A 25,920-nucleotide genomic window follows, 5' to 3' on the forward strand; every position below is an offset into this window, starting at 1 on the left:
TCTGAGTAACGAATTGCCTCAGAGCTTAGTGGCTTAAAAGAGCAAACATTTATTATCTCATAGTTTCAGTGAGTCAGGAATTCAGGAGAAACTAACCTGGGTGTTGCTGACATGGAGTCTCATAAGTTGGATTCAAATAATAAGGCAGATTTACAGTTAACTGAAGGCTTACTGAGCCTGGAGGGCCCTAGGGTGGTTCACTCACATGATTGTGGGCAAGAGTCTTCTCCATAGAGCTGCTTGAGTGCCTTTAGTATATGTAAGGTGGCTTTTTCCAGAGAAAGTGATCCCAAAGAGCAAGGTGGAAGTACAGTGCTTTTTTTACAACCTTGTCTGGGAAGTCACCCTCCATCATTTAACAGTATCCTCTATTACTTTGGTCAGTCTTAAGTCAGTGTGAGAGGGAACTGCACCGGGCATAAATAGTAGGCATTGGGTATGATTGGGAGCCAGCATACTAAACAATGGTTGCTAAGTGATCTTTGTTAGATGTTTTAAGATATAATTTTTTTCTCTTATATACTGAGACTTTAATTTTAAAAATAGGTTTTTAACTTATTATTTAGTGAGTTTTGACTTTTACTTTGTTTGCATGTTTTCTCCTTAAAATACTAGCAGACCTTTTTTTGTTTTTTTTTGCTTCTGTTTATTGTGTGGATACTTCTGTGTTACAGACTGTCTCTTGATGTGAAATGGTTTTCAAGCTGAACTTGAGGGGTTTCTGTCTTTTAATAGTTAGAAGAAATCTCTATAATTATTGAGGTGTTGCAAGGTATTTTTAGTTTCTGCTTTTCAACAATGTACACACAAAAATGAATAGGTTACTCAAAAGTATTTATGGATGTTTTTCTCTAAGAAAAAAAGGTATTATTGTTCTTGTTTCTCAAATTTATAGGAAGCAATGATAATGATAATAGCAGTTAACTCTTAACATAATAACATAACACTTAACATAATAGCATTTGTTATGTGCTACCTTTGTTCAAAGTACTTTGCACATATAAACAATTTTAATCTTCACAAAACTATCGACTTGGTATAGTTATTGTCTTCATTTTACAAATGATGAAAATAATGGAGAGTCAAGAAATAACTTGTCCAGGGTCACACAGATAGTCATTCACAGCGCTGGGATTTAAACTATGCAGTCTGGCACCAGAGTCCATTCATTCTATTGATAGTGTTCTATCTCTGCTTATTCTGTACAGATATGAGTGACACATGTCATGTGACATCTTCATGTTCAAGTATTGAGGGCAACCAGGCTGACTCAGAGTTTGTCTGTTTATTCATGTTTTGCATGTTTACTCAGTCATGCATTCTTTAATGAACCAAGCTTATTTGGCAAATATTTATTGAGTTTCTAAAATAGACCAAATAGAATATAGCAGTGAGAAAAGATATTAGTCTATAATGCCATGAAATTTGAATTACAATAAGGAAAACAGAATTAATAAATATTTAAATATAGGCTATAATGTCCAGAAATGATACGTAATTTTGTTTAAGCATGTAAGGGGGAAAATAGAAAATAAAACTATAAAACTTTTAAGTAGAGTTATCAGGACAGGCTTTTCTGGAAAAGAGCTTTTGAGAAAATATATGGATGAAATAAGGAAACAAGTCATGCAAGCTATGTTAATTATTGGTTAATGTGTCATAGAAACAAGGCAAAAATGCTATTAGGTTTAAATTGCTTTATACATTTCTTAGGTAAACTGCATTAGTTATGCTCATTTCATCTTTTACATGTTGTACTTTTTTTTGTCTGATATGTTCATTAAGTTTGCAAATGTGATTGTGAATTTGTTTTTCTCCATTTAGTTCTGTAATTTTCTGATTTATTAGTATGTATATATGTGTGTGTACTTGTACATGAATTTGTATGTGTATATCTATATGTATGTATAAATATATACACACATATATATGTGTATTTGTTTTTATAAAATTACAGGCATGTGATTTGAGATTGTTGTACTTTTTAGTTGGAAATGTCCCATTTTAAGTCCTATTAAATTTCTTTGTTAAAATTTATCTTGAGAGACCAGTTCCTTTTCATTAGTGTTTGTATGGCATTTCTAAAACTTTCATTTATTTTAAAACTGTGTTCCTATTTGTATCTGGTATCTTTTGTAAGCACCATATAGTTATTATTTTTTTAAATCTAGTTTGGCAGTCTTTTTCTTTTAATTGGAGTATTTAATTCATATACATTTAATGTAAATATTGATATATCTTGGTTTAAGTCTTTTATCTTTCTGTTTGTTATTGGCCTTATCTATTCTTTATACCCTTTTTTCCTTCTTATATTTTTTTTTTGATTTATTGAATTTGTTGTTAAACCAGTTGTTATATTATTTTTTAGTGGCTACTTTAGAAAGGACAGCAACTTCAGAATCTACTCAAATTTATACTTTGCTTTCAGTTCTGTTCAGTTGCTCAGTCATGTCCAACTCTTTGCAATCCCATGAACTGCAGCATGCCAGGCTTCCCTGTCCATCACCAACTCCTGGGTCTTACTCAGACTTATGTCCATAGAGTCAGTGATGCCATCCAACCATCTCATCTTCTGTTGCCCTTTCTCCTCCTGCCTTCAATCTTTCCCAGCATCAGGGTCTTTTCCAAGGAGTCAGTTCTTTGCATCAGGTGACCAAAGTATTGGAGTTTCAGCTTCAGCATCAGTCCTTCCAGTGAATATTCAGGACTGATTTCCTTTCAGATGGACTGGTTTAATCTCCTTGCAGTCCAAGGGACTCTCAAGAGTCTTCTCCAACACCAGAGTTCAAAATCATCAATTCTTTGGTGCTCAGCTTTCTTTATAGTCCAACTCTCACATCCATTCATGACTACTGGAAAAACCATAGCTTTGACTAGACAGACCTTTGTCGGCAAAGTAATGTCTCTGCTTTTTAATACACTGTTTAGGTTTGTTGTAGCATTTCTTCCAAGGAGGCAAGCGTCTTTTAATTTCATGGCTGCAGTCACACAATCTGCAGTGATTTTGGAGCCTAAAAAAGTCTCTCACTATTTCTATTGTTTTCCCATCTGTTTGCCATGAAGTGATGAGACCAGATGCCATGATCTTAGTTTTGTGGATGTTGAGTTTTAAGCCAACTTTTTCACTCTCCACTTTCACTTTCATCAAGAGGCTCTTTAGTTCTTCTTTGCTTTCTGCTTTACATATAATTTAAGAACCTTACCACATTTTAGCTCTACATACTTACTACCTACTATTGTGGGTTTGTTTGCATTTATTTTAATACTACATATATTTTTAAACTGAACAAAACCTCATTATTATTGATGTTTACATCAATATTGAACCATACATTCATTCATATACACATACCTGTGTGTTAGTCATTCAGTTGTGTCCAACTCTTTGTGATCCCACGGTCTGTTAGCTCATCAGGCTCCTCTGTCCATGGGATTCTCCAGGCAAGAATACTGGAGTGGGTTGCCAATTCCTTCTCCAGGGGATATTCCCGACCCAGGGATTGAACCCAGTCTCCCACATTGCAGGCAGACCCTTTATGACTGTACACGTACCTACCCATGTACCATTATGATGATCACCTTTCTTTCCTGGGATGTTCTGTCTGGGGTCATTGTCCATTCCTTATTTATTTATTTTTAAATATCTTTCTTTCCATTTTAATTTTGAAATATATTTTAAGTTGACAGTTTTTTTCTTTCAACATTTTAAATATGTCGTTATGTTGTTGTTAGGCTTCTATTGTTTTTGTTAATAAATCAGCTTGAATTCCATTGTTTCTATGAAAATATTATCTACTCGGGCTGCTTTAAAATTTGTATTTGATTTTTATTAGTTTCACTAAGATGTGCTAGCTGTGCTGTTCTTTGTATTTATTCTCCTTGGGGCATGTGGAAGTTTTCAAATAGTCTAGTTTAGTATCTTTGGAAAGATTTGGGAAGTTCTCATCTAGGATCTTCTTTTACCAGGCTACTTGTATATTCAACCCTTACACTTTGTTCTATATCTTTTTATCTCCTTTTTTCTGTCCTTTTCCCTATCCCTTTTACTATTTTTATAAATATGTTCAAACAAAAGAATGTTCAAACTACCACACAATTGCACTCATCTCACACGCTAGCAAAGTAATGCTCAAAAGTTTCCAAGTGAGGCTTCAATAATACATGAATTGAGAACTTCCAAATGTTCAAGCTGGATTTAGAAAAGGCAGAGGAACCAGAGATCAAATTGCCTACATCTGTTGGATCATAGAAGAAGCAAGAGAGTTCCAGAAAAACATCTACTTCTGGTTTATTGACTACACCAAAGCCTTTGACTGTGTGGATCACAACAAACTGTGGAAAATTCTTAAAGACATGAGAGTATCAGACCACCTTACCTGTCTCCTGAAAAATCTGTATTCTGGTCAAGAGGCAATAGTTGGAACTGGACATGGAACAACAGACTGGTTCCAAATTGGGAAAGGAGAATGTCAAGACTGTATTTTGTTACCCTGCTTATTTAACTTATACACAGAGTACATCATGCGAAATTCTGAGCTGAATGAAGCACAAGCTGGAATCAAGATTGCCGGGAGAAATATCAATAAACTGATACGCACATGACACTGCCTTTATGGCAGAAAGCAAAGAACTAAAGAACCTCTTACTGAAAGTAAAAGAGGAAAGTGAAAAAGCTGGCTTGAAACTCAACATTCAAAAAACTAGGATCATGGCATCTGGTCCTATCACTTCATGGCAAATAGATGGGGAAACAGTGAGAGACTTTATTTTCTTAGACTCTAAAATCACTGCAGATGGTGACTGCACCCATGAAATTAAAAGACGCTTGCTCCTTGGAAGAAAAGCTATGACAAATGTAGACAGTGTATTAAAAAGCAGAGACATTGCTTTGCCAACAAAGGGCCCATCTAGTCAAAGCTGTGGTTTTTCCAGGAGTCATGTATGGATGTGAGGGTTGGACTATAAAGAAAGCTGAGTGCCAAAGAATTGATTCTTTTGAACTGTGGTGTTGGAAAAGATTCTTGCGAGTCCTTTGGACTGCAAGGAGATCAATCAGCCAATCCTAAAGGAAATCAGTCCTGAATATTCCCTGGAAGGACTGATGGTGAAGCTGAAACTCCAATACTTGGCTACCTGATGCAAAGAACTGACTCCTTGGAAAAGACCCTGATGCTAGGAAAGATTGAAGGCCAGAGGAGAAGGGGATGACAGAGGATGAGATGGTTGGATGGCATCACTGACAAAATGGACGTGAGTTTGGGTGGACTCCGGGAGTTGGTGATGGACAGGGAGGCCTGGCGTGCTGCGGTTCATGGGGTCACAAGGAGTCGGACACTACTGAGCGACTGAACTGAACTGAACTGAAAATATGTGGTGGGTAAATATTGCTTTGTCATGTAAGATTTTTTATACTGCTTCATTCCATTTTCTAGTTTTTTTGGGATTTTCACATCAGTGCTCTTAATGGATATTGGTGTATATTTTGTTGTTTTTGTTTCTTTGTATAACATCCTTGACTTTGGTATTAGTTTAATAAAGGCCTCATTCAAATGTTTAAGAAACATTTCTTTCTCTTTCTTAGAAGTTTTTATGAAAGATTTGTGTTAATTCTTCTTTAAACATTTGGTAGAATTCATTGGTGAAGCTGGCTATTGTTGTTGTTTAGTCACTAAGTTGTGTCTGACTCTTTTGCAACCTCCTGGACTGTAGCCTCTGAGGTTCCTCTGCCACTGGGATTTCCCAGGCAAGAATACTGTAGTTGATTGTCATTTCCTCCTCCAAGGGATCTTCCTGATCTAGGGATCGAACCCAGATCTCACGCATTGCAGGCAGATTCTTTACCATATGAACCACTGTGCAGCCTGAAGTTGCCTGGGTTTGGGTTTCCTTGCTATGAGGATTTTTGGTTATTGATTCAGTGCCTTACTATGTGTCTACTCAGATTTTTGTTTGTTTCTGAGTCAGTGTTGGTAGTTTGTGTCTTTCCAGGACTTTGTCCATTTCATCTAGGTTATTAATCCTTTTTTCCCCCTCCAAAGTTGGCATTAATATCTCCTCTTTCACTCCTTAGTTTAGCAATTTAAATCATAGCTCCTCTTTTACTTGGTCAGTTTGGATAAAGATTTATCAGTTTTACTGATTTTTTTCAAAGAATCAACTTTTGGTTTTAATGATTTACTGTTTTTGTTTTCTCTATTTTATTATTTCCTCTGTGGTCCTTATTATTTCCTTTCTTCTGGTTTGAAGGGGTTTATTTTGCTCTTATTTTTCTAGTTTCTTAAGGTAGAAGTTTAGGTTATTGATTTGAGATCATTCTGCTTTTTAGATACAGGCATTTGTGGTTGTAAATTTCCCTCTTCAGCCTGCTCAGCTGCATCCCATTTTTTTTGTTATATTATGGTTTTATGTTCATTCATCTCAGTGTATTTTCTAATTTCCCTTGTGATGTCTTCTTTGACCCCTTGGTTGTTAGCAGGCTATTGTCTCATTTTCATATATTGGTGAATTTTCCAAATTTTCTTCTGTTATTGATTTGTAGTCTCATTCCATGGTGACTCAAGAATAATTTGGAGTGATTTTGGTATAATTATTGAATTCAGTGATTTGATATAATTATTGAATGCAATTCTTACTATTGCACTTTAAACTCATTTTTTAAATTTTGGTTCCTTACTATAATTTCTACATCTTTACTGATTCTCCCTATTAGTGAGATGTTTTTCTCACCAAATCATCTTCAGTTCTTTGTAGATGTATGTCACTCTCCTTTAACGTTCACTTGCTACTTTTGCAAAGCTTTGAGTTCAGATGGAGGTGTGAGATTAGGTCTCAGGTCTTTTCTAATTATGAACACAACTGTGTGCTGTGCTTAGTTGCTCACTCATGCCCGACTCTGTGACCCCATGGGCTGTAGCCCACCAGGCTCCTCTGTCCATGGGATTCTCCAGGCAAGAATACTGGAGTGGAATGCCATGCCTTCCTCCAGGTGATCTTCCTGACCCAGGAGGTGAACTGGGGTCTCCTGCATTGTAGGTGGATTCTTTACCACTTAAGCTGCCAGGAAAGCACAAGTGTACAAATGTGCATATCCTTATGGCTTCCCAGGGATATGTTGGAGCTTTACACAGCCCACCATGGACTTCTCATGGCCCATCTTTAAAAAAAAAAGTTTTTAGATAGTTGAAATATTAAACAGTTGCCACTGATTATGCCTAGGCAGCTGTGTAATATATGCCTAGGGATAAGGCTGTATGCATTGTACAAGCTCCAGGTCAGATCATTTAAAGAAGACCGCTCTGAGTGAATGTATCCAGAAAGCTGTCAGACCCCTCAAATGGTGACAGTTGCCAAGGCAGTGGTTTGGGGGCTCCAAGCCTTGTTCGTTCCTTCTGCTGGCTTTAGTCCGCTAATTTTCATAACTGCTATGAGGCTACGATAAAGCAAGGGAGAGGGAATAGAAAACAGAGCCACTCAGTGCATCCCAATGCTTAGTCTACTTACACGAGATTTCTTTACTTAGTGCTCCTTGCATTGTTACAAGCTCTTGTTTAAGTTTCAGAGTTCTGAAAAAGTTGATTTTTATGATTTTTGTCAGTATTCCTATTGCTTTTATGGATGACTGGTTTTTCTGAGATCTTTGTTATTCTCTGAATTGAATTCCCATTTGTAATTATTTTTAATGTAAATTTCTCTTCATACCTCACCCCCCCAACAGCTTTTTATCCTGCAGTTTACTCTTTCTATAAACTCAGTTAACCCTAATGTATTTTTATAACTGCAGTAAAAGATAACTTAATTGTATATCTGATATTTATATAATATCGTTACATCAATTATACCTGTTTTTTAAAAAGGAAGCTTCAACATTCTGCAAATATTTTATCACATTTAAACATCTGTAAATAGCACATTTAGTGGCCGTCTGAGATTCTGTGTAAGAAATGTGTGACTAAGTGCCTACCGGTCACTCATTCTCAAATATTGAGTGAACACCTATTGTAAGCCAGGACTTTGCTTAGGCATTGTATCTTTTGTAACAGTAGTATTGGTATACAGTTTGTTTTGCTGAATATTTATACTCATTTTTAACAGTATATTTGAGAAGTTCTTAGACTTCAGCTATTACCTTGATAATGCTTGTCACTTCACTGATTTCACAATCAGTGAATTTTTATTTATGTCCAAATTAGTGTCTTTGACTTTTTTAAAAAACTAACACAAAACTATCAGGTGATTACATAGAAAGGCTCTTTTAATTTTTTTGGCTATACAGCTGTTACTGAATAAATTTAATAACTACTTCATTATGAAGTAGTAGATTGTTTCATCCTATGTCTGTTGGGGATGTCTGCAGTGTCTTAAAGGAAAGGTGCTTGTTTTTCTTATATAATGCAGTGTTGGAAATGGTTAGCTCCTTGGTCCATCAGTTTCTCTTCTCTTCATCATCTCAGATTGGCTACTCTAACTACAGGCATCATGGCAAAAAGCAAGGGGAAGGTTGATAAAGTTGATGTATTAGCTACTTTTAATCAGAAGTAGCCCTTTTTATCAGAAACATCAAAAACCTTCCAAAAGTCCCTAAGAGACGTCTTCTTATGCCTGTTGGTCAGATCTGTTATGAGGCCACCTCCAGCTGAACAGGCAGATTGGTAAAGCATTTATTTCTTTTTCCAGCCTGTATAGTTGTGCTGTCCAATCAAAACAGAATGTGAGCCACATATGTAATTAAATATTTTTAGTAGCTAAAATCAAAGTAACAGATGAAATTTGTTTCAATAATATGTTTTATATACTCTTTATGTTGTGGTAGGTCTTCAAAATCTTTACACTGAAAGTTCATTCCAATTGGGACTAGTTGATGGCAATCAGCCGCATGTGGCTAATGGTCACCTTACTTATTGCACATGGTTGTTTGCTTTCTTTGCTTGTCCATTTACAGTGTATTGAATTTTCACAGTGTAAGTGTATAAGAATCAGGAAATTACTTTGCTTGAGATATTCTCTTACCCTTTTCTCTCACCCCAAAACTCAGCTTTTATTGATTAAAGAAAGTCTATTTTACCTCATTTTGTTTTGTTGTGGTGGTGGTCATGTCTTAAAGAGATTTAGTGCCTTCTAAGCCAACGATGGAGAAGGAAATGGCAACCCACTCCAGTATTCTTGCCTGGAGAATCCCATGGAGGGAGGAGCCTGGTAGGCTACAGTCTATGGGGTTGCAAAGAGTCAGATACGACTGAGTGATAACTTTCAACTTTCAAGTCAATGATAGCTTTGACAAACCTAGACAGTATGTTAAAAAGCAAAGATAACACTTTGCTAACAAAACTCTGTATATTCAAAGCTATAGTATATCCAGTAGTCATGTACAGATGTGAAAGTTGGACCATAAAAAAGACTGAGCACAGATTAATAGATGCTTTTGAGTTGTGGTGCTGGAAAAGAGTCCATTGGACAGCAGGGAGATCAAACCAGGCACTCCTAAAGGAAATCAACTAAATCTCCTAAATATTCATTGGCAGGAATGATGCTAAATGTGAAGCTCCAATACTTTGGCCACCTGATGCAAAGAGCTGACTCATTGGGAAAGACCCTGATGGTGGGAAAGATTGAGGGCAAAAGGAGAACAGGGCAGCAGAGGATGAGATGGTTAGATAGTATCACTGAATATGGATATGAACTCTGGGAGATGGTGGAGGATGGGGAAGCCTGGTGTGCTGCAGTCCATAGAGTTGCAAAGAGTTGGACACAACTTAGTGACTGAACAACAAGCCTACCATATACACACCAATATATAGACTGGTCAATCAGTCAGTTCAGTTTAGTCACTTAGTCACTGATAAATAACAGATACTTTAAAATAGACAAAATGTTGACCTGTTGATGGAAGATTGTCCCCTAGAAGAACAGTCCAGTCAAATTCACTGTCTTATCAATGCTACCATTCTGTGTCCCACGTATCACTCCCATCCCATGCTCTCTTTCTCTCTCAAAACTTTCACATTATTCATACCTCAAATGATAATCCATCTTTCTTTTGGTGATTCTTATGTATATATAATTTAGACTATTTATTTTAGAGCTTATTTTAGAGGTTTCTTGTTATGATTTTTTTGTTATGATTTATTATTGTTACTTTTTATTTAATATGAAGATTATTACCCACAGATAGGTAAACCTTTTTTGAAGTACTGCACCTAGTTTGGGTTGCTGTAATCTAAGTTGACTTTACAGGCATTGGAGAGGATTCAGATTTTTTTTATTTAGTATTTGGAAAAGAGGGCCTTGGAGATCTTTTATTAATAAAATTTGATTTCCAATAATTGTTAAAAATGGACATACCCAGAAAGACATATTTGGTATAGATGATCTCTTGAGCTCTTTTCTAAGCCAGTCTCTGAATTTTTAAAAATAAGTTTATTGACCAAATAAAAATGTTTCCCACACATAAATATTTGTTTCTGGTTCCATATTTATCTTCTGAAATTTTTTAAATTGAATTTCGTTTGCTAGTTTTGGTTTTTAAGTGTTTTCCATTACATTAATTAATAAATTTTCATTTTTAAACTTTCTTTTTGGCTGTGCTGGGTCTTCACTGTTGCGCGTGGGTTTTCTTTAGTTGCAGCAAGCTACTCTTTGTTGTGGTCCATGGGCTTCTCATTGCAGTGACTTCTCTTGTTGGGGAGCACAGGCTCTAGGTGTGGACTCAGTAGTTGTGACACATGGAATCTGGAGCACGTGGGCTTCAGTAGTTGTGGAGCATAGGTTTAATTTCCCCAGGACACACGGCATCCTTCCAGACCAGGAATAGAACCTGTGTCTCCTGCATTGGCATGTAGATTCTTAACCCCTGGACCACCAGAGAAGTCCCGCTTGTGTGGTTTTGATAGGATATAGAAGAGATGGGATATTTAAATGGTAGTCATAGGACTAAAATGGATTTTTAATTGTTATTGTGATAGCCTCTCCTTTCAGGATAATGTTGGGAAATTAAAAAAAAAAATTGTGGCTATAGTATATTGGTGTAGATTTCTTTACCCAAATAAAAAATAGAGTCACCATCAGACATACTCACAAATGTTAATTGTTACTGTAGTAAAGCTGATAAAGTTTTTCAAATGACAATTTTATGAGGCATAGTAAACGGGACTCTGGAAGATCGTGAAGGACACGGGAGTGTGACGTGCTCCAGTTCATGGGGTCACAAAGAGTTGGATATGACTTAGCAACTCAACAACAACACAAGCTGGAATGGCCTCTTTACGTATTACTGGAAAATACAAATTATCTAAAATTCATAAAATGATCATTGCTTAATATGAATTTACTTCTTTATTTGAAATGTTATAAGAAAGAAATATAAAATCAGTAATTTTTTATAATAATATATTTAATCTATTAAACAGTATTACAATTACTTTAGAATTACTTATAAGGAATGTCTTGCTTCCTTGGAAAGTATCCATTTTAGAAAAGATTTCTATTTGAACAGTAAAAAGACTTCTTGTGGAGTAGAATTTATTCATATTGGTGAAATGAAAAAATACATTGTTGTGTTTTGCTGTAAAGTACATTTTGAGTGATCGTTTTTGAATTACAGCAGAAAATTTAGCTTTCATAATTAGTCCAAATTACTGTAATAATCTGAAATAAGAAGGGCAATGCCAAAGAATGGCCATGCCAAAGAATATTCAAATTACCGCACAGTTGCACTGATTTTACATGCTAGCAAGGTAATGCTCAAAATCCTCCAAGCTAGGCTTCAAGAGTACGTGAACCAAGAACCTCCAGATGTATAAGCTGGATTTAGAAAAAGCAGAGGAACAAAAGATCAAATTATCAACATCCGTTGGATCATAGAAAAAGCAAGAGAATTCCAGAAAAGCATCTACTTTTGCTTCATTGACTACGGCAAAGCCTTTGACTGTGTGGATCACAAAAAACTGTGGAAAATTCTTAAAGACATGGGAATACCAGACCACCTGTCTCCTGAGAAACCTGTATCCAGGTCAAGAAACAACAGAACCGTGCATAAAACAATGGTCTGGTTCCAAATTGGGAAAGAAGTACATCAAGGCTGTATTTTGTCACCCTGCTTATTTAACTTATATTCAGGGTACATCATGCAAAATGCTGGCCTGGATGAACCACAAGCTAGAATCAAGAGTGCCAGGAGAAATATCAATAACCTCAGATATGAAGATGATACCATCCTTATGGCAGAAAGCAAAGAGGAACTAAAGAACCTCTTGATGAAGGTGAAAGAGGAGAGTGAGGAAGCTGGCTTAAAACTCAACGTTCAAAAAACTAAGACCTTGCCTTCCAACCCCATCACTTTATGGCAAATAGAAGAGGAAAAAGTGGAAACAGTGACAGACTTTATTTTCTTGGGCTCCAAAATCACTGTGGATAGTGACGGCAGCCTTGAAATGAAAAGATACTTACTCCTTGGAAGAAACACTATGACAAACCTAGACAGTGTGTTAAAAAGCAGAGACATCATTTTGCCCACAAAGGTCTGTATGGTCAGAGCTGTGGTTTTTCCAGTAGTCATGTATGGATGTGAGAGTTGGACCATAAAGGAAGCTGAGTGCTGGAGAATTGTTGCTTTTGAACTGTGGTGTTGAAAAAGATGCTTGAGAGTCACTTCATTACAAGCAGATCAAAGGATTGATTTCCTAAAGGAAATCGCTGATTTCCCATGAAATGATGGGACCAGATGCCATGATCTTAGTTTTCCGAATGTTGAGCTTTAGGCCAACCTTTTCACTCTCCTCTTTCACTTTCATCAAGAGGCTTTTTAGTTCCTCTTCACTTTCTGCCATAAGGGTGGTGTCATCTGCATATCTGAGGTTATTTATATTTCTCCCAGCAATCTTGATTTCCTAAAGGAAATCAGTCCTGAATATTCATTGGAAGGACTGATGCTGAAGCTGAAGTTCCAATTCTTTGGCCACCTGATGTGAAGAGTCAACTAACTGGAAAAGACCCTGATGCTGGGAAAGATTGAAAGCAGGAGGAGAAGGGGATGACAGAGGCTGAGATGGCTGGATGGCATCACAGTAAACATGAGTTTCAGCAAGCTCCGGGAGATGATGAAGGACAGGGAGGCCTGGTGTGCTGCAGTCCATGGAGTCACAGAGACACGACTGTGCAACTGAACAACAGCAACACTGTAAGTGGAAAGCAAGAACTTCTGAAAGTAACTCAATTTTTTTCCTTAATTTTTTTCTTTTAAAAATATTTATTTTCTAATTGAAGGATAATTGCTTTACAGAATTTTGTTGTTTTATGTCAAAATAAATCAGCCATAAGTATACATATATCCCCTCCCTCTCGAACCTCCCTCTCGAACCTTCCTCCCATTTCCTTCCCCATCCCGGATACAGAGCCCCTGTTTGAGTTTCCTGACGTATAGCAATTTCCCATTAGCTATCTATTTTACATATGGTAACACATGCTAGTAAAGTAATGCTCAAAATTCTTCAAGCAAGGCTTCAGCAATACGTGAACCATGAACTTCCAGATGTTCAAGCTGATTTTAGAAAAGACAGGAACCAGAGATCAAATTGCCAACATCTGCTGGATCATCGAAAAAGCAAGAGAGTTCAGAAAAATATCTATTTCTGCTTTATTGACTATACCAAAGCCTTTGACTGTGTGGATCACAATAAACTGGAAAATTCTGAAAGAGATGAGAATACCAGACCACCTGACCCACCTCTTGAGAAACCTGTTTGCAGGTCAGGAAGCAACAGTTAGAACAGCACATGGACCAACAGACTGGTTCCAAATAGGGAAAGGAGCACATCAAGGCTGTGTGTTGTCACCCAGCTTATTTAACTTATGCAGAGTACATCTTGACAAACGCTGGGCTGGAAGAATCACAAGCTGGAATCAAGATTGCTGGGAGAAATATCAGTAACCTCAGCTATGCAGATGACACCACCCTTATGTCAGAAAGTGAAGAGGAACTAAAAAGCCTCTTGATGAAAGTGAAAGAGGAGAGTGAAAAAGTTGGCTTAAAGCTCAACATTCAGAAAACTAAGATCATGGTATCTGGTCCCATCACTTCATGGGAAATAGATGGGGAAACAGTGGAAGCTGTGTCAGACTTTATTTTTTTGGCCTCCAAAATCACTGCAGATGGTGATTGCAGCTGTGAAATTAAAAGACGCTTACTCCTTGGAAGGAAAGTTATGACCAACCTAGAGAGCATTTTAAAAAGCAGAGACATTACTTTGCCAACAAAGGTTCGTCTAGTCAAGGCTATGGTTTTTCCAGTGGTCATGTATGGATGTGAGAGCTGGACTGTGAAGAAGGCTGAGCGCCGAAAAATTGATGCTTTTGAACTGTGGTGTTGGAGAAGACTCTTGAGAGTCCCTTGAACAGCACGGAGATCCTACCAGTCCATCCTAAAGCAGATCAGTCCTGGGTATTCATTGGAAGGATTGATGTTGAAGCTGAAACTCCAATACTTTGGCCACCTCGTGCGAAGAGCTGACTCATTGGAAAAGACCCTGATGCTGCGAGGGACTGGGGGCAGTAGGAGAAGGGGATGACAGAGGATGAGATGGCTGGATGGCATCACCGACTCGATGGACATGAGTTTGAGTAAACTCTGGGAGTTGGTGAGGGACAGGGAGGCCTGGCATGCTGTGATTCATGGAATTGCAAAGAGTCGGACACGACTGAGAGACTGAACTGAACTGAAGTTTCCATGAGAAAATAACTAAAATTTTGAACAGTTCCTTTTTTATGTAATTAAGTGCCACTTAAGTTACATAAGGATCTTCCCTGGGTCAGGAAGATCCCCTGGAGAAGGAAATGGCAACTAACTTCACTATTCTTGACTGGAATATCCCATGGATTGAGGAGCTTGGCGGGCTACAGTCATTTGTTTACAAGATTTTGGACTTGACTTAGTGACTTCACTTTCACTTTAGGATATATAATCTTCCTATGTTTCTCATTAAGAGTTAAACGGAAAAGTGCCATTAATATTCCACAGTGTGACAGAGTAACCTTTGCAGTAACCTGTTATCTCTTTTGTTCCTTAATCATAGTTCTACAACTTTAGTACATTTCTATTCTGTTACTATTAGCCACAGATTCTCAATTGCCATGGGAATGAAGTCGCTAATGATGAAGTGCTAAATTTTGCATTCAAATATTTGATTTGTGAGTAACATTCTTTGAAGATATTGGTTTCCAGTTCTGAAATCCCTTTATTTTTATTCAGTGTCTCCACATTGCCTTCCTGGATTTTTTTAAGGGAAGAGTTTAGTATTTTTCCGCTTACTGTATCATGAGAATTCCACTTTGCTCAGTTAAAAATTAGTAAAGGCCTTTATGGGTATTTTAAATCAAGTTGTATTACTTGGTTTTTAACAGTATTGGAAAATGGCTATTCTTTTTCAGTTGGTTGCAGTATTTTGGACTGGCATAGATTATGTAATTTATTTCAGTATATTTACTGAAAGTGAAGGTGTTAATTGCTCAGTCGTGTCCAACTCTTTGTGACCCCCATGGACTGTAGCCCACCAGGCTCCTCTCTCTGTGGCATTGTCCAGGCAAGAATGATGGAGTGGGTAGCCTTCTTCCTTCTCCAGGAGATCTTCCCAACCCAGGGATTGAACCCAGGTCACCTGCATTGCAGGCAGATTCTTTACCATCTGAGCCAAGCAGCCTGCTGGTATATTTACTAGAATGATGTAAATAATTTTTTCTTTGAAATCTCTGGATGAAAGGTCTTTAGAATTGGATGTACCTGCAGTTATAACTTGTAATAGTATAACACGGTTACAAAAATAACTCATCAGTGGCTTTTCTGTCAGTGTTTACAGATGTGTATATTATATGCCAATTTTGTTCACGTATTTCATGAAGAACTTCTATGTATAAGAAGCAATGATAGATGCTAGGGTAAAAATGATGAATAAGATATATATTTCATCCAGACTTAGGGAATCAAGGAAGTTTTTTTCTTCCAGGAAATATCATCATTGAGATTGATACTTAAATGTAGTATGAATTAGCTGGGTGAAGCGCTGGAATAAAAAATATACTAGAGAGAAATAATATTTTTAGAAGTGATAGAAATGAACAACTAAAACATTAGTGAACATATTAAAGAGTAGATTGGACATTGTTGAAGAAAAGATTTATGTACTGGAAAATAATTCTTGGGAAATTATCCAGAATGTCAAAAGATAGCAAATATGAAAGGAATTTTGAGAATAAATGAGGATAGAATGAGAAGGTCCAAGAATAAAAAGGAAAGAGAAAATTGGGGAAAGGCAGTATTTGAAGAAATTTTGACTGATAATGTGAATTGAGGAAAACATGAATTGGTGTGGATAGTAGATAAAAGTAAATTCTGTTCTTTTGCCTGCTCCTTCCCTCATCCTCAGAAAACCCCAGAGAATTATAGAGTAAATGGTGGAAGAAACCTCGGTCCATAAATGCCACTGTGGAACTAACTTCCCCACTATCCTGTGGTTTATAAGATTTAAAATTTTTTGGTGACCATGAACAGCACAGTCATGCTCAGATAGATGAAATGTGTATTCAATTTGAGACCATCTTAATTGCTAATTTGTTACTTTTTTAAAAATTGCATATGCCTTAAGTTTTATGAAGTCCATTAAGAATTTTCTGTTAGCACATCATTACACCAGTTCACTATCTCCCAAATGTAATTGTTTCAGTGACATCTAGATCTATTTTGAAACTATTTCAGATATTTGATTTATTATTTTATACATAAGCTAAATATATTCAGAAAATACCACAGAAAACATTTGATTCTGTTTCAAATTAGAAATCTTTCTCTACAGTTTTTTTCCCAAAAGCATCCAAAAGATATATGCCTTCAAAGCAAGGCATATATTAGAAAAAGCACAAATTAGAAATTGGTGTGAAGACAGAGCAAGGGGCTAACAACATTGGGTACATAAACTAGAGTCAGAATTGAAATTAGTACATAAAATACCCTGACCTTGGAAATGGTTGTGATCTGTATTTTCATGTTCTAGCCATTGCTTATTTCTTCTAAGTGTCCAGTCTTTACTAAAGCACAGTATTATATGTGTATGAAGTACAAGAAATATATATTTCTGAGTTCATAGAAGTTATGCTGGTCCATAATTCCTTATCTGAAGAAAGGTTTAAGACCAAATAAGTTTTAGATATCTATTTTTGTGTGTTTTGAAAAGGTTTTAGGGTACCTTATTTATGTAATAACCCCAGGAGTGTTCATAGCCCAGCAGGTCTGGCTTTGGTTAACAGGTTTCCCCTGAGTAGAGACATTCTTAAGAAAAACAGAATGTTTCAGTGTATTTCAAAATTGTTCCTTATGCTCTCTCCTTGCTGGAAGCCAGAGGGGATTTTTCTAGGATATTTTCTATGGGAACTTGATTGAGCTCTTGGAGGTAAACCTCACAATATTGTGGGGACCCCCTTAAAACTGGATCCCCTGGGCATTCTTTAACGAGTTTTTAAGTGAGCCTCAATCAATTCATGAATTACAGTTCAGGTTTTAATACCCCAGCACTAATTCCTAAGCAGTTCCGCTCAATAGTCTCTGCTATAGGAAATCATGACCACCTGTTTTTTCTTGTGGGTCTCTCCAGTCTTGGTCCTGACGTCCTCCTAAGATGGGGAAGAAGCAGGTATATGGACTATATACTCGAGAAATTTGTCATCAGAGGAAGAAGGATTTAGATGGTTTCAAAGCTTTTAACCTGGGAACCTGACAAGTATAAAGTATTTCCCATAAGTTTTATAGAATCTAATTAACTCTAAAGACCAGGGAAAAACTGAAGACACTTGGTTTTATGAAGGTACACATGGTTTTTTATACAAGCAGGATTTCCTCAGGGAAATAGGTAAGGTAACTTATATATAAAGTACATCATGAGAAATGCTGGGCTGGAAGAAGCACAAGCTGGAATCAAGATTGCCGGAAGAAATATCAATAATCTTTGATATGCAGATGACGCCACCCTTATGGCAGAAAGTGAAGAGGAACTAAAAAGCCTCTTGATGAAAGTGAAAGAGGAGAGTGAAGAAGTTGGCTTAAAGCTCAATATTCAGAAAACTAAGATCATGGCATCTGGTCCCATCACTTCATGGGAAATAGATGGGGAAACAGTGGAAGCTGTGTCAGACTTTATTTTGGGGGTTCCAAAATCACTGCAGATGGTGATTGCAGCTGTGAAATTAAAAGATGCTTACTCCTTGAAAGTTATGACCAACCCAGATAGCATATTAAAAAGCAGAGACATTACTTTGCCAACAAAGGTCCGTCTAGTCAAGCCTAGGTTTTTCCAGTGGTCATGTATGAATGTGAGGCCTGGACTGTGAAGAAGGCTGAGCACTGAGAAATTGATGCTTTTGAAGTGTGGTGTTGGAGAAGACTCTTGAGAGTATCTTGGACTGCAAGGAGAGAGAGTACCTTGGACTGCAAGGAGATCCAACCAGTCCATCCTAAAGCAGATCAGTCCTGGGTGTTCATTGGAAGGACTGATGTTGAAGCTGAAACTCCAATACTTTGGCCACCTCATGCGAAGAGTTGACTCATTGAAAAGACCCTGATGCTGGGAGGTTTTAGGGGCAGGTGGAGAAGGGGATGACAGAGGATGAGATGGCTGGATGGCGTCAGTGACTCGATGGACATGAGTTTGAGTAAACTCTGGGACTTGGTGATGGACAGGGAGGCCTGGTGTGCTGCGATTCACGGGGTCGCAAAGAGTCGGACACGACTGAGTGACTGAACTGAACTGAACTGAACAAGAAATTGGGAAAGCTGAGAAGACCTTCCCCAATGTTTGAAGTAAGAAAAAGTTTACTGTAGGCGTGTAATGCTCCATTCTTTGATAGAGAAGTGATGGGATAGATGTGTGTTTTTTGAAACCTAGATTGCTCTGTTCTGTTTCTGTGAGGCTCCAGCACCCTCGTTGCTTTCTCCTTCACTGAAACGTTCGAGCTGTTCTAGGCTCTGAGGGCAGATAGGTCTGTGTTGGGATTGAGAATGAAAAGGTCATGGATTCAGCTGCCTCAGCCATTCATCATTTGTGAGAGAATCTAGGTTAGACTGCTTCCTCGTCTACTCTTGATCAATGTATTTGTTCACTCTGGGCTTAGAGACCCTAGAGAACAGGGGAGAATCATTTTAAGAGGCTGTGTTTTCTTTCCTCTGCTCTGATTTCTCCATCAGTTCTTTCCTACTGCTTTCTCTCTTCCTATAATTTGTCAAGTTTCTAGTCTGCTGGTGGAATCTTAACTTGGTTTTTTAGTGTTATTATTGTGTCTTTCTTAAAAGTACATACATGTTATTTATTAGGTGTGTAGGGTGGAGGTGGGGGAATATGTATTGCCACTTAAGAGGGATAATGAGATAAAGTGTAGGTAGGTGCACATATTCCTTTTTCTATATTGAATCAAACATGTTGACTAAATTAAAAACCCTGTAATTAAGACTAGTAGCCCTCATAAAATAGTGTTCTTATTAACATGAATAAACTTTTATTAAGTAAGGACTATAATCTTTACGTTCCATAGTTACTGTTGAAAGTATAAGTTTAATCAGATGTCTGAAATCTTTACATAAAAGCTTTGACTCTCTGCTAATTGGTTGGGCCCATCTCGAACTGTAAGCTTTTGAGTATATAAAAATGGATATTTATAGCTATATAGGAAAGGCAGGAGGAAGATTAGATTTCAAGAGTCGTAGACTCAAGACTCTAAGTTGATCTAACATGAGATTGACTCATTTTAGAACTGAGAAATACCTTTTTATCTCCAAAGTTTTAGACTTATTTAACACCTGACATTTTAGATTCCAAGTGTTATTATCTGAATACTTGGTTGAATGCAATTTTGAATATCTGAATATTCAGATATTATCTGAATATCTAAAGGTCCTGTTATTTCACATGTCCTTATGTTTCATTTTTTTTCTTTTAGGTCTCTTTTATTCAGAACCTTGTATTTTGTGTAGAAAGAGTTTACCGGGTACCTGACTTCGGTGTCTGGGAAAGAGGAAGCAAATATAATAATGGCAGCACAGAACTACATTCGAGGTAATTTGCTGATTTCTGAGTGTTTTGTTTTCTGTTTTTGATTTGAATGTGTGGAATGTGAATGAAAATCAAAGAACTAGATTGGAACTCTGGTTTCTGTGTAGTTTTCATCTCTCTTTTTTTCTATATATTAATATAATTCAGGTGAAATTCACTTAAAATTAAAGGAAGAGTCTCCTCTCAGTATCCATTAACAGATGTAAGAAAAGAGCATATGTGTGTCTTCACCAGCTTCACACTGTGTCAGGACATGCATATCAGTATTCAGTCTAAGACTTGACCTTTCTGTTCAACCGAGTCATTTTCTTTTTCCTCTTTGAAATGACACTGTTTGAAAGGTCAAGTACATTAAAATTGCCAAACAGCAGCTGTAAATGCATGGCATCTAAAATTCCTTTTCATGTTATAGAGCTGATTTTTATCCCAACGAGAGTTACTCACACCCTTTGTATTTTGTTTAACTAAAAAACGTAGCTCAGTTAGTCCTATCCATTTCATACTAAAAAGTTTAATAATCTAATGGTTATCAGCTATTGGTCAGTTTATATCATCAAGACTTAAATGAAGTAGAGAAACAGTTTAGGAAACACTGGTTAAGAGAAATCTGCAGTGCAATACTTTTTTGAATAGAAGGAATAATGACACACAAAAAGATTAAGTTGATTCTAAAATCTGCTCCAGATTATTTGCCGTATAACATCTCTGCCTCAGTTTCCCTCATTTATAAAATGAAGATAATAATGTATTCTACTTTATGAAGTTGTAATGATTGAGTTGATATTTATCAGAAATTTGAATAATGCATAAGTAAACATTGAAATGAAAGTACACTCACATTTAAGAGTATTTTAATAACAGATTGAAATAAAAAGGATTTTTTGTTAAACTCTGGTCAACTAACATACAAACTTTTCTATAAGTTTTATGATTCATATGAGGCATGTTTATACAGAGTAGAATAGTAACAATGTGTAAGGAAGACAATAAAGAAGAGAAATAATTCAGACATTAAATTCAGGCAAATACTAAATATAGCAAGAAAATATATTTTAACTATAAGTTCTCAGCATTCCAAATTATCAGTCAAATTCAAGACAGTGTATAAGTTTGGAAAAGTTGATTTTTTTTAAATTTGCCTTTTCAGTAGTTATTTATCAGGTCTCTTTCTGCTTTTTAATAACTATTTAATATATGCCATTGTGGTCCCACTGACATTTTCGATATGAAATGTTTAGAGTAGGGTTTTTTCAGTTTATAAAAACTATGGTAAACTCAGAAAGACTCTTGGGTAGAAGTTACCATTAATCTTAGAAAACGATGGTGTTGGGAAGTCGCTTGGCAGGCTACTGTCCATGGGGCCACAAAAGAGTCGGACAGGACTTAGCAACTAAACAATGACAGTGAAAAAAGAGAGACTCCAACTTGCTCTCCTGTAACTGAGGTGCCCGTCTTTAAACGGAATCATTAAGGATTTTATTTCAAGTCTTGGAAAATCATTAAGTGATGTTCTTTGCTACCTTTTGCATGCAAAATTAACCTTAATTGTAGCAGGCCAATTTTATTCAAACGGATGGGAAATGAAGTTTGCTCTTTAGCTTTGCATGGTGCGTTTTATATATTTAACATTCATCTTCTAATTTTCCATGGTATAATGCTGTAAATAACTTAAAAAATTTTTCCACAATGCTTCTTAGCTCAAATACTCACAGGCCTGTTTCAGATCTGTCACCTCTGCTGACACAGTGTCTAGTTTGAAACTGCAGGAGACCTGAGCCCTATGGCTCTCATGGATGTAGTGTTTGCAGTGGTGGTAGGAGGCCAGTATCTTTCTGTGCTCAAGCCAGGGAGTGGAATGTAGAGCTGCTACCGGCAGGCATTAAGTCCCAACTCTTAGTCTATTGCTGTAAGACTTCCCAGAACTATCTGATCCTAGTTAATTATCTGATCCTAGTTTCTAGTTGGGTCTGATCCAAGGACTTCTTAATGCAATTTCCTTGTTATATTCTTAAGTTATTCTCATAGTTTTGAAAAGCCTGAAATAGTATATAGCAATTCTTGCTAAGAGTGCTTACATTGCCCTTTGCCTTCCAACTTTCTTTGCAGTCTCTGTCGCTGTGCCGTGCAGTCCTCCTTAGCAGAAATCAGAGCACAGTCTGTGGTCTTGACGATCACTAGGGTCTTGTGCTCACTGACTTGGTAAATGTTCCTTTCTTCCTTTGCCACACACTGTGTGCATCCCTTCTGAACTGCATCTTGGTCAAAAATGATTACTGCCCCTGGGTCCCTGAAACCCATACACATAGTGTTCTAAGGATAGAGGCTTCCCCTTCAGCATCCATGCTCAGCAGTTCTCTAGTAATTTTAAACCCTGGCACTGCAGTTACAGGGTAAGTTTTATTTAGCCCATGCAGGAAGCATTACTGCCTTTTTACACAGGAGGAAACTGAAGTTTAGAAGACTTGGTGATTTTTTCCCCCCTCCATTCCTTAAGTGATACAGATCAAAGGTAATGGAGCCAGAACTAAATTCCAGGTGGCTGGCTTCAAAATCCAAGGTATTTTTACTGTATCATGTTGTAATTTAATGTTGTAAAAAGTTTTCCTAAAGTTGGAAAGAACAGCAAAGTGTACCACCTTGGTGACATTTTGCTAAGTTTCAAGGATATCTTTGCTTAGCAATCACTAAAGCTTGATTTAGCCTAATGCCTTTGTCATTCCCTTCCTAATCTGCCCTTTTCAGCCCCAGGTTTGCCTATATCTGTTTTAGTCCAAATTCTTGAATTATTTAGCATTTCTTAGATAAGCTTCAGAACTTTTTTCTAGAATGCGATCTCATTACATTTAACCATTTAACCCATTCTTGCAGCATCTTCATACTTTTCAGGATTTGGTAAAAGAATACATTGCTCTAAGCTCAGTGTAACTGAATGTTTCCTGAGCAACCATTCCCTGCTCTCCTGATTTTTCTGTTCATCTGACTTTTCCTTGAACAACATACTCCTTTTAGTTTCTCCTAGGGTGTCTAGAACTATTTCAAATAATTCTCCTTTTTTCTTCTGTTTATTCTCTAAGTCTTATAATAAATTTCCTTACATTTCAAAATCTCATATTAATATTATTTGATTTAATTGCATTTTCCTTCATGTATTAGTTACCTATTTATTATAACACAAATTCTTTTTTTGAAGATATTAAATCTTTCATTGATTATACCTGATAATGAATGATACACAAGCTTCATTCCCATCTATAACGTTATTTGGTACCATAATTCAATTTAAATATATCGCATAGGATGTGCCAACAGTCATTAATAACCAAAAACCTCCATGACTTTGCATGGGTGACTCTTTTAAAGGTGAACTCCAGTTCACAACACAGTAACTGTCAGTTCAGCTACAACAAGGTTCTGAAGACAAAAGCTTCTCCACCAAAGCAGATTGTAAATAAATTTTGAGTGGAACCTGGCATCACCTTGAAAGAATTCTAACTTTACACTGTTGCGCTAGTTTACCAAAATGGATTCAGAGTAGATTAACTTTACACAGCACATTTTTTAAAAAGTATTTATTCAGCATCATGATTAGACTATTACATTTAACAATCAACAGCATGACTGCAAAAAAAGGAAAAAAAACTACATTAAAACCCTTTATTGGAATACTTTATACTTTCCGTAAAACAGAAACCAAAATAACCTGTTACACAATTAATCACAAATACAGTCCTCAAGGTTTTTGCTCATATACATGATATTGTCTAAAACATGTCTTCTTTGTAGCAACTAGGCCCTGCTACCACTGTGCTTGGCTGAGTTCACAAATCTGTCGTAACCTATCACTTCTCTGGCTCTCCTTTCCTGCTAAGCTCTGTTTCCTGGCAGTAATTAAAAGCTTCTTCCACTGTCATAGGGACTGCTGCTACTGGAACTACCATAGCCACCTTGGTTTCCTGGTTTGGCAAAGTATTGGCCTCCACCACCATAGGAGCCAGAACTTCTGCCTCCAAAGTTTCCTCCTTTCATGGGTCCAAAATTTGAAGATTGATTATTGTAATTGCCAAAATCATTGTAGCTTCCGCCATCTCCAAAATTGCTTCCATCATTACCAAATCTGTTATAGCCATCCCCACTGCCACCAGTTTCCACCACCACCATGGCTGCCATCAAAGTTTCTAGACCACTTTGACCTCTTTGGTTGGATGAAGCATGAGCCATCTCTTGCTTAGGCAAGCCTTGATAGGGCTTTTCTTTCTTCGCAGTTGTGGCCATTCACAATGTGGTATTTCTGAATGACAGTGTTGGCTATGGAATCATGGTCATCAAAGATTACAAAAGCAAAGCCTCTCTTTCTGCCACTGCCTTGATCAGTCATGATTTCAGTCACTTCAGTTTTCCCCTGCTACTGTAAATAATTTCTCAGGTGATGTTCTTTGGTGTCTTTAATGCCACCAACAAAAATCTTTTTCACGGTTAAGTGGATACCAGTTCTTTGAGAATCTTGAGACAGGCTCTTAGGTTCCACAACTCTTCCATCCACCGCGTGTGGCCTTGCATTCATGGCTGTGTCCACCTCCTCTGCAGAGGCGTATGTGACAAACCCGCAGCCTCTGCAGCACTTGGTATTTGGATTCCTTATTACCACACAGTCTGTGAGTGTTCCTCATTGCTCAGAATGGCTCCTCAGACGCTCATCATTTGTTTCAAAACTCAATCCCCTGATGAAGAGCTTCCGCAGCTGTTCAGACTTTGACTTAGACATGGTGGCAGTGGAAGGGGAAGACTTCAACGATGCTTACTCAGTGGCATCCACAGGCAGAAAGTATAACACTAATTCTTAATCCAGAGTTACATATCCAGGTGGTCTTTTTAGCTGTTCCATGTTAAATTCAGTATTTTAATTTTAAAATTTTCCCTTCCTCATTTATGTAAGGCTGTTTTTACTCCTTGGGGCTACCTTTAAACACTTTAAGCCAAAACTGTTTTGGAGAAGAGAATGAGCTGTGCTTAGTCACTCAGTCATGTCTGACTCTTTGCCACCCTATGGCCTGTAACCCTCCAGGCTGCTCTGTCCATAGGGATTCTCCAGGCAAGAATACTGGAGTTGGTTGCTATGCCCTCCTCCAGGGGATCTTCCCAAGCCAGGGATCAAACCCAGGTCTCCCTCATTGCAGGCCAGTTCTTTACTGTCTGAGCCACCAAGGAAGCCCATGTATACTGCAGTGGGTAGCCTATCCTTTCTCCAGGGGATCTTCCTGACCCAGGAATCAAACTGGGGTCTCTTGCATTACAGGTATAGAAGAGATGAGTCCTCTGTAAAATATGAATTGAATCTCAAGCCTAACTTTAAATTTTTTGGCTATTGGAAAGCAAAAAGGAAAGTTGTAATAACTTAGTAATGTAGATATATATAATCAACCCTGAATATTCATTGGAAGGACTGATGCTGAAGCTGAAGCTCCAGTTCTTTGGCCACCTGATGCAAATAGCTGACTTGTTGGAAAAGACCCTGATGCTGGGAAAGATTGAGGTCAGGAGGAGAAGGGGATGACAGAGGATGAGATGGTTGGATGGCATCACTGACTCAATGGACATGATTTGAGCAAACTCTGGGAAATACTGAAGAACAGGGAAAATCTGGCATATTGTAGTCCATGAGGTTGCAAAATCAGACATGACTTAGCAGCTGAACCATGATTTAGAAGCTGAACCACAACAACAATGCCCAAATGGAAAGATTATTATAGATATGTGAAAGTGAAAGTTGCTCAGTCATATCTGACTCCTAGCAACCCCATGGACTATACAGTCCATGGAATTCTCCAGGTCAGAATACTGGAGT

The 25,920-nt window shown here is 37.3% G+C and overlaps 1 protein-coding gene across 5 annotated transcripts in view; it reads left to right on the plus strand.

Moving 5' to 3' along the window:
* The window catches only part of PHKB (phosphorylase kinase regulatory subunit beta), a 220,438-nt gene that overhangs the window by 54,847 nt on the left and 139,671 nt on the right, over nucleotides 1-25,920 (plus strand). For all 5 annotated transcript variants that reach the window (XM_065925271.1, XM_065925268.1, XM_065925267.1 and 2 more), the window contains one exon: nucleotides 19,966-20,081. In XM_065925271.1, coding sequence (XP_065781343.1) covers nucleotides 19,966-20,081 — 116 coding nt within the window. The remainder of the gene's footprint in view (nucleotides 1-19,965; nucleotides 20,082-25,920) is intronic.

The sequence above is a fragment of the Muntiacus reevesi genome, chromosome 2, assembly GCF_963930625.1.
Source record: "Muntiacus reevesi chromosome 2, mMunRee1.1, whole genome shotgun sequence".
NCBI classification, from domain to species: Eukaryota; Metazoa; Chordata; class Mammalia; order Artiodactyla; family Cervidae; genus Muntiacus; species Muntiacus reevesi.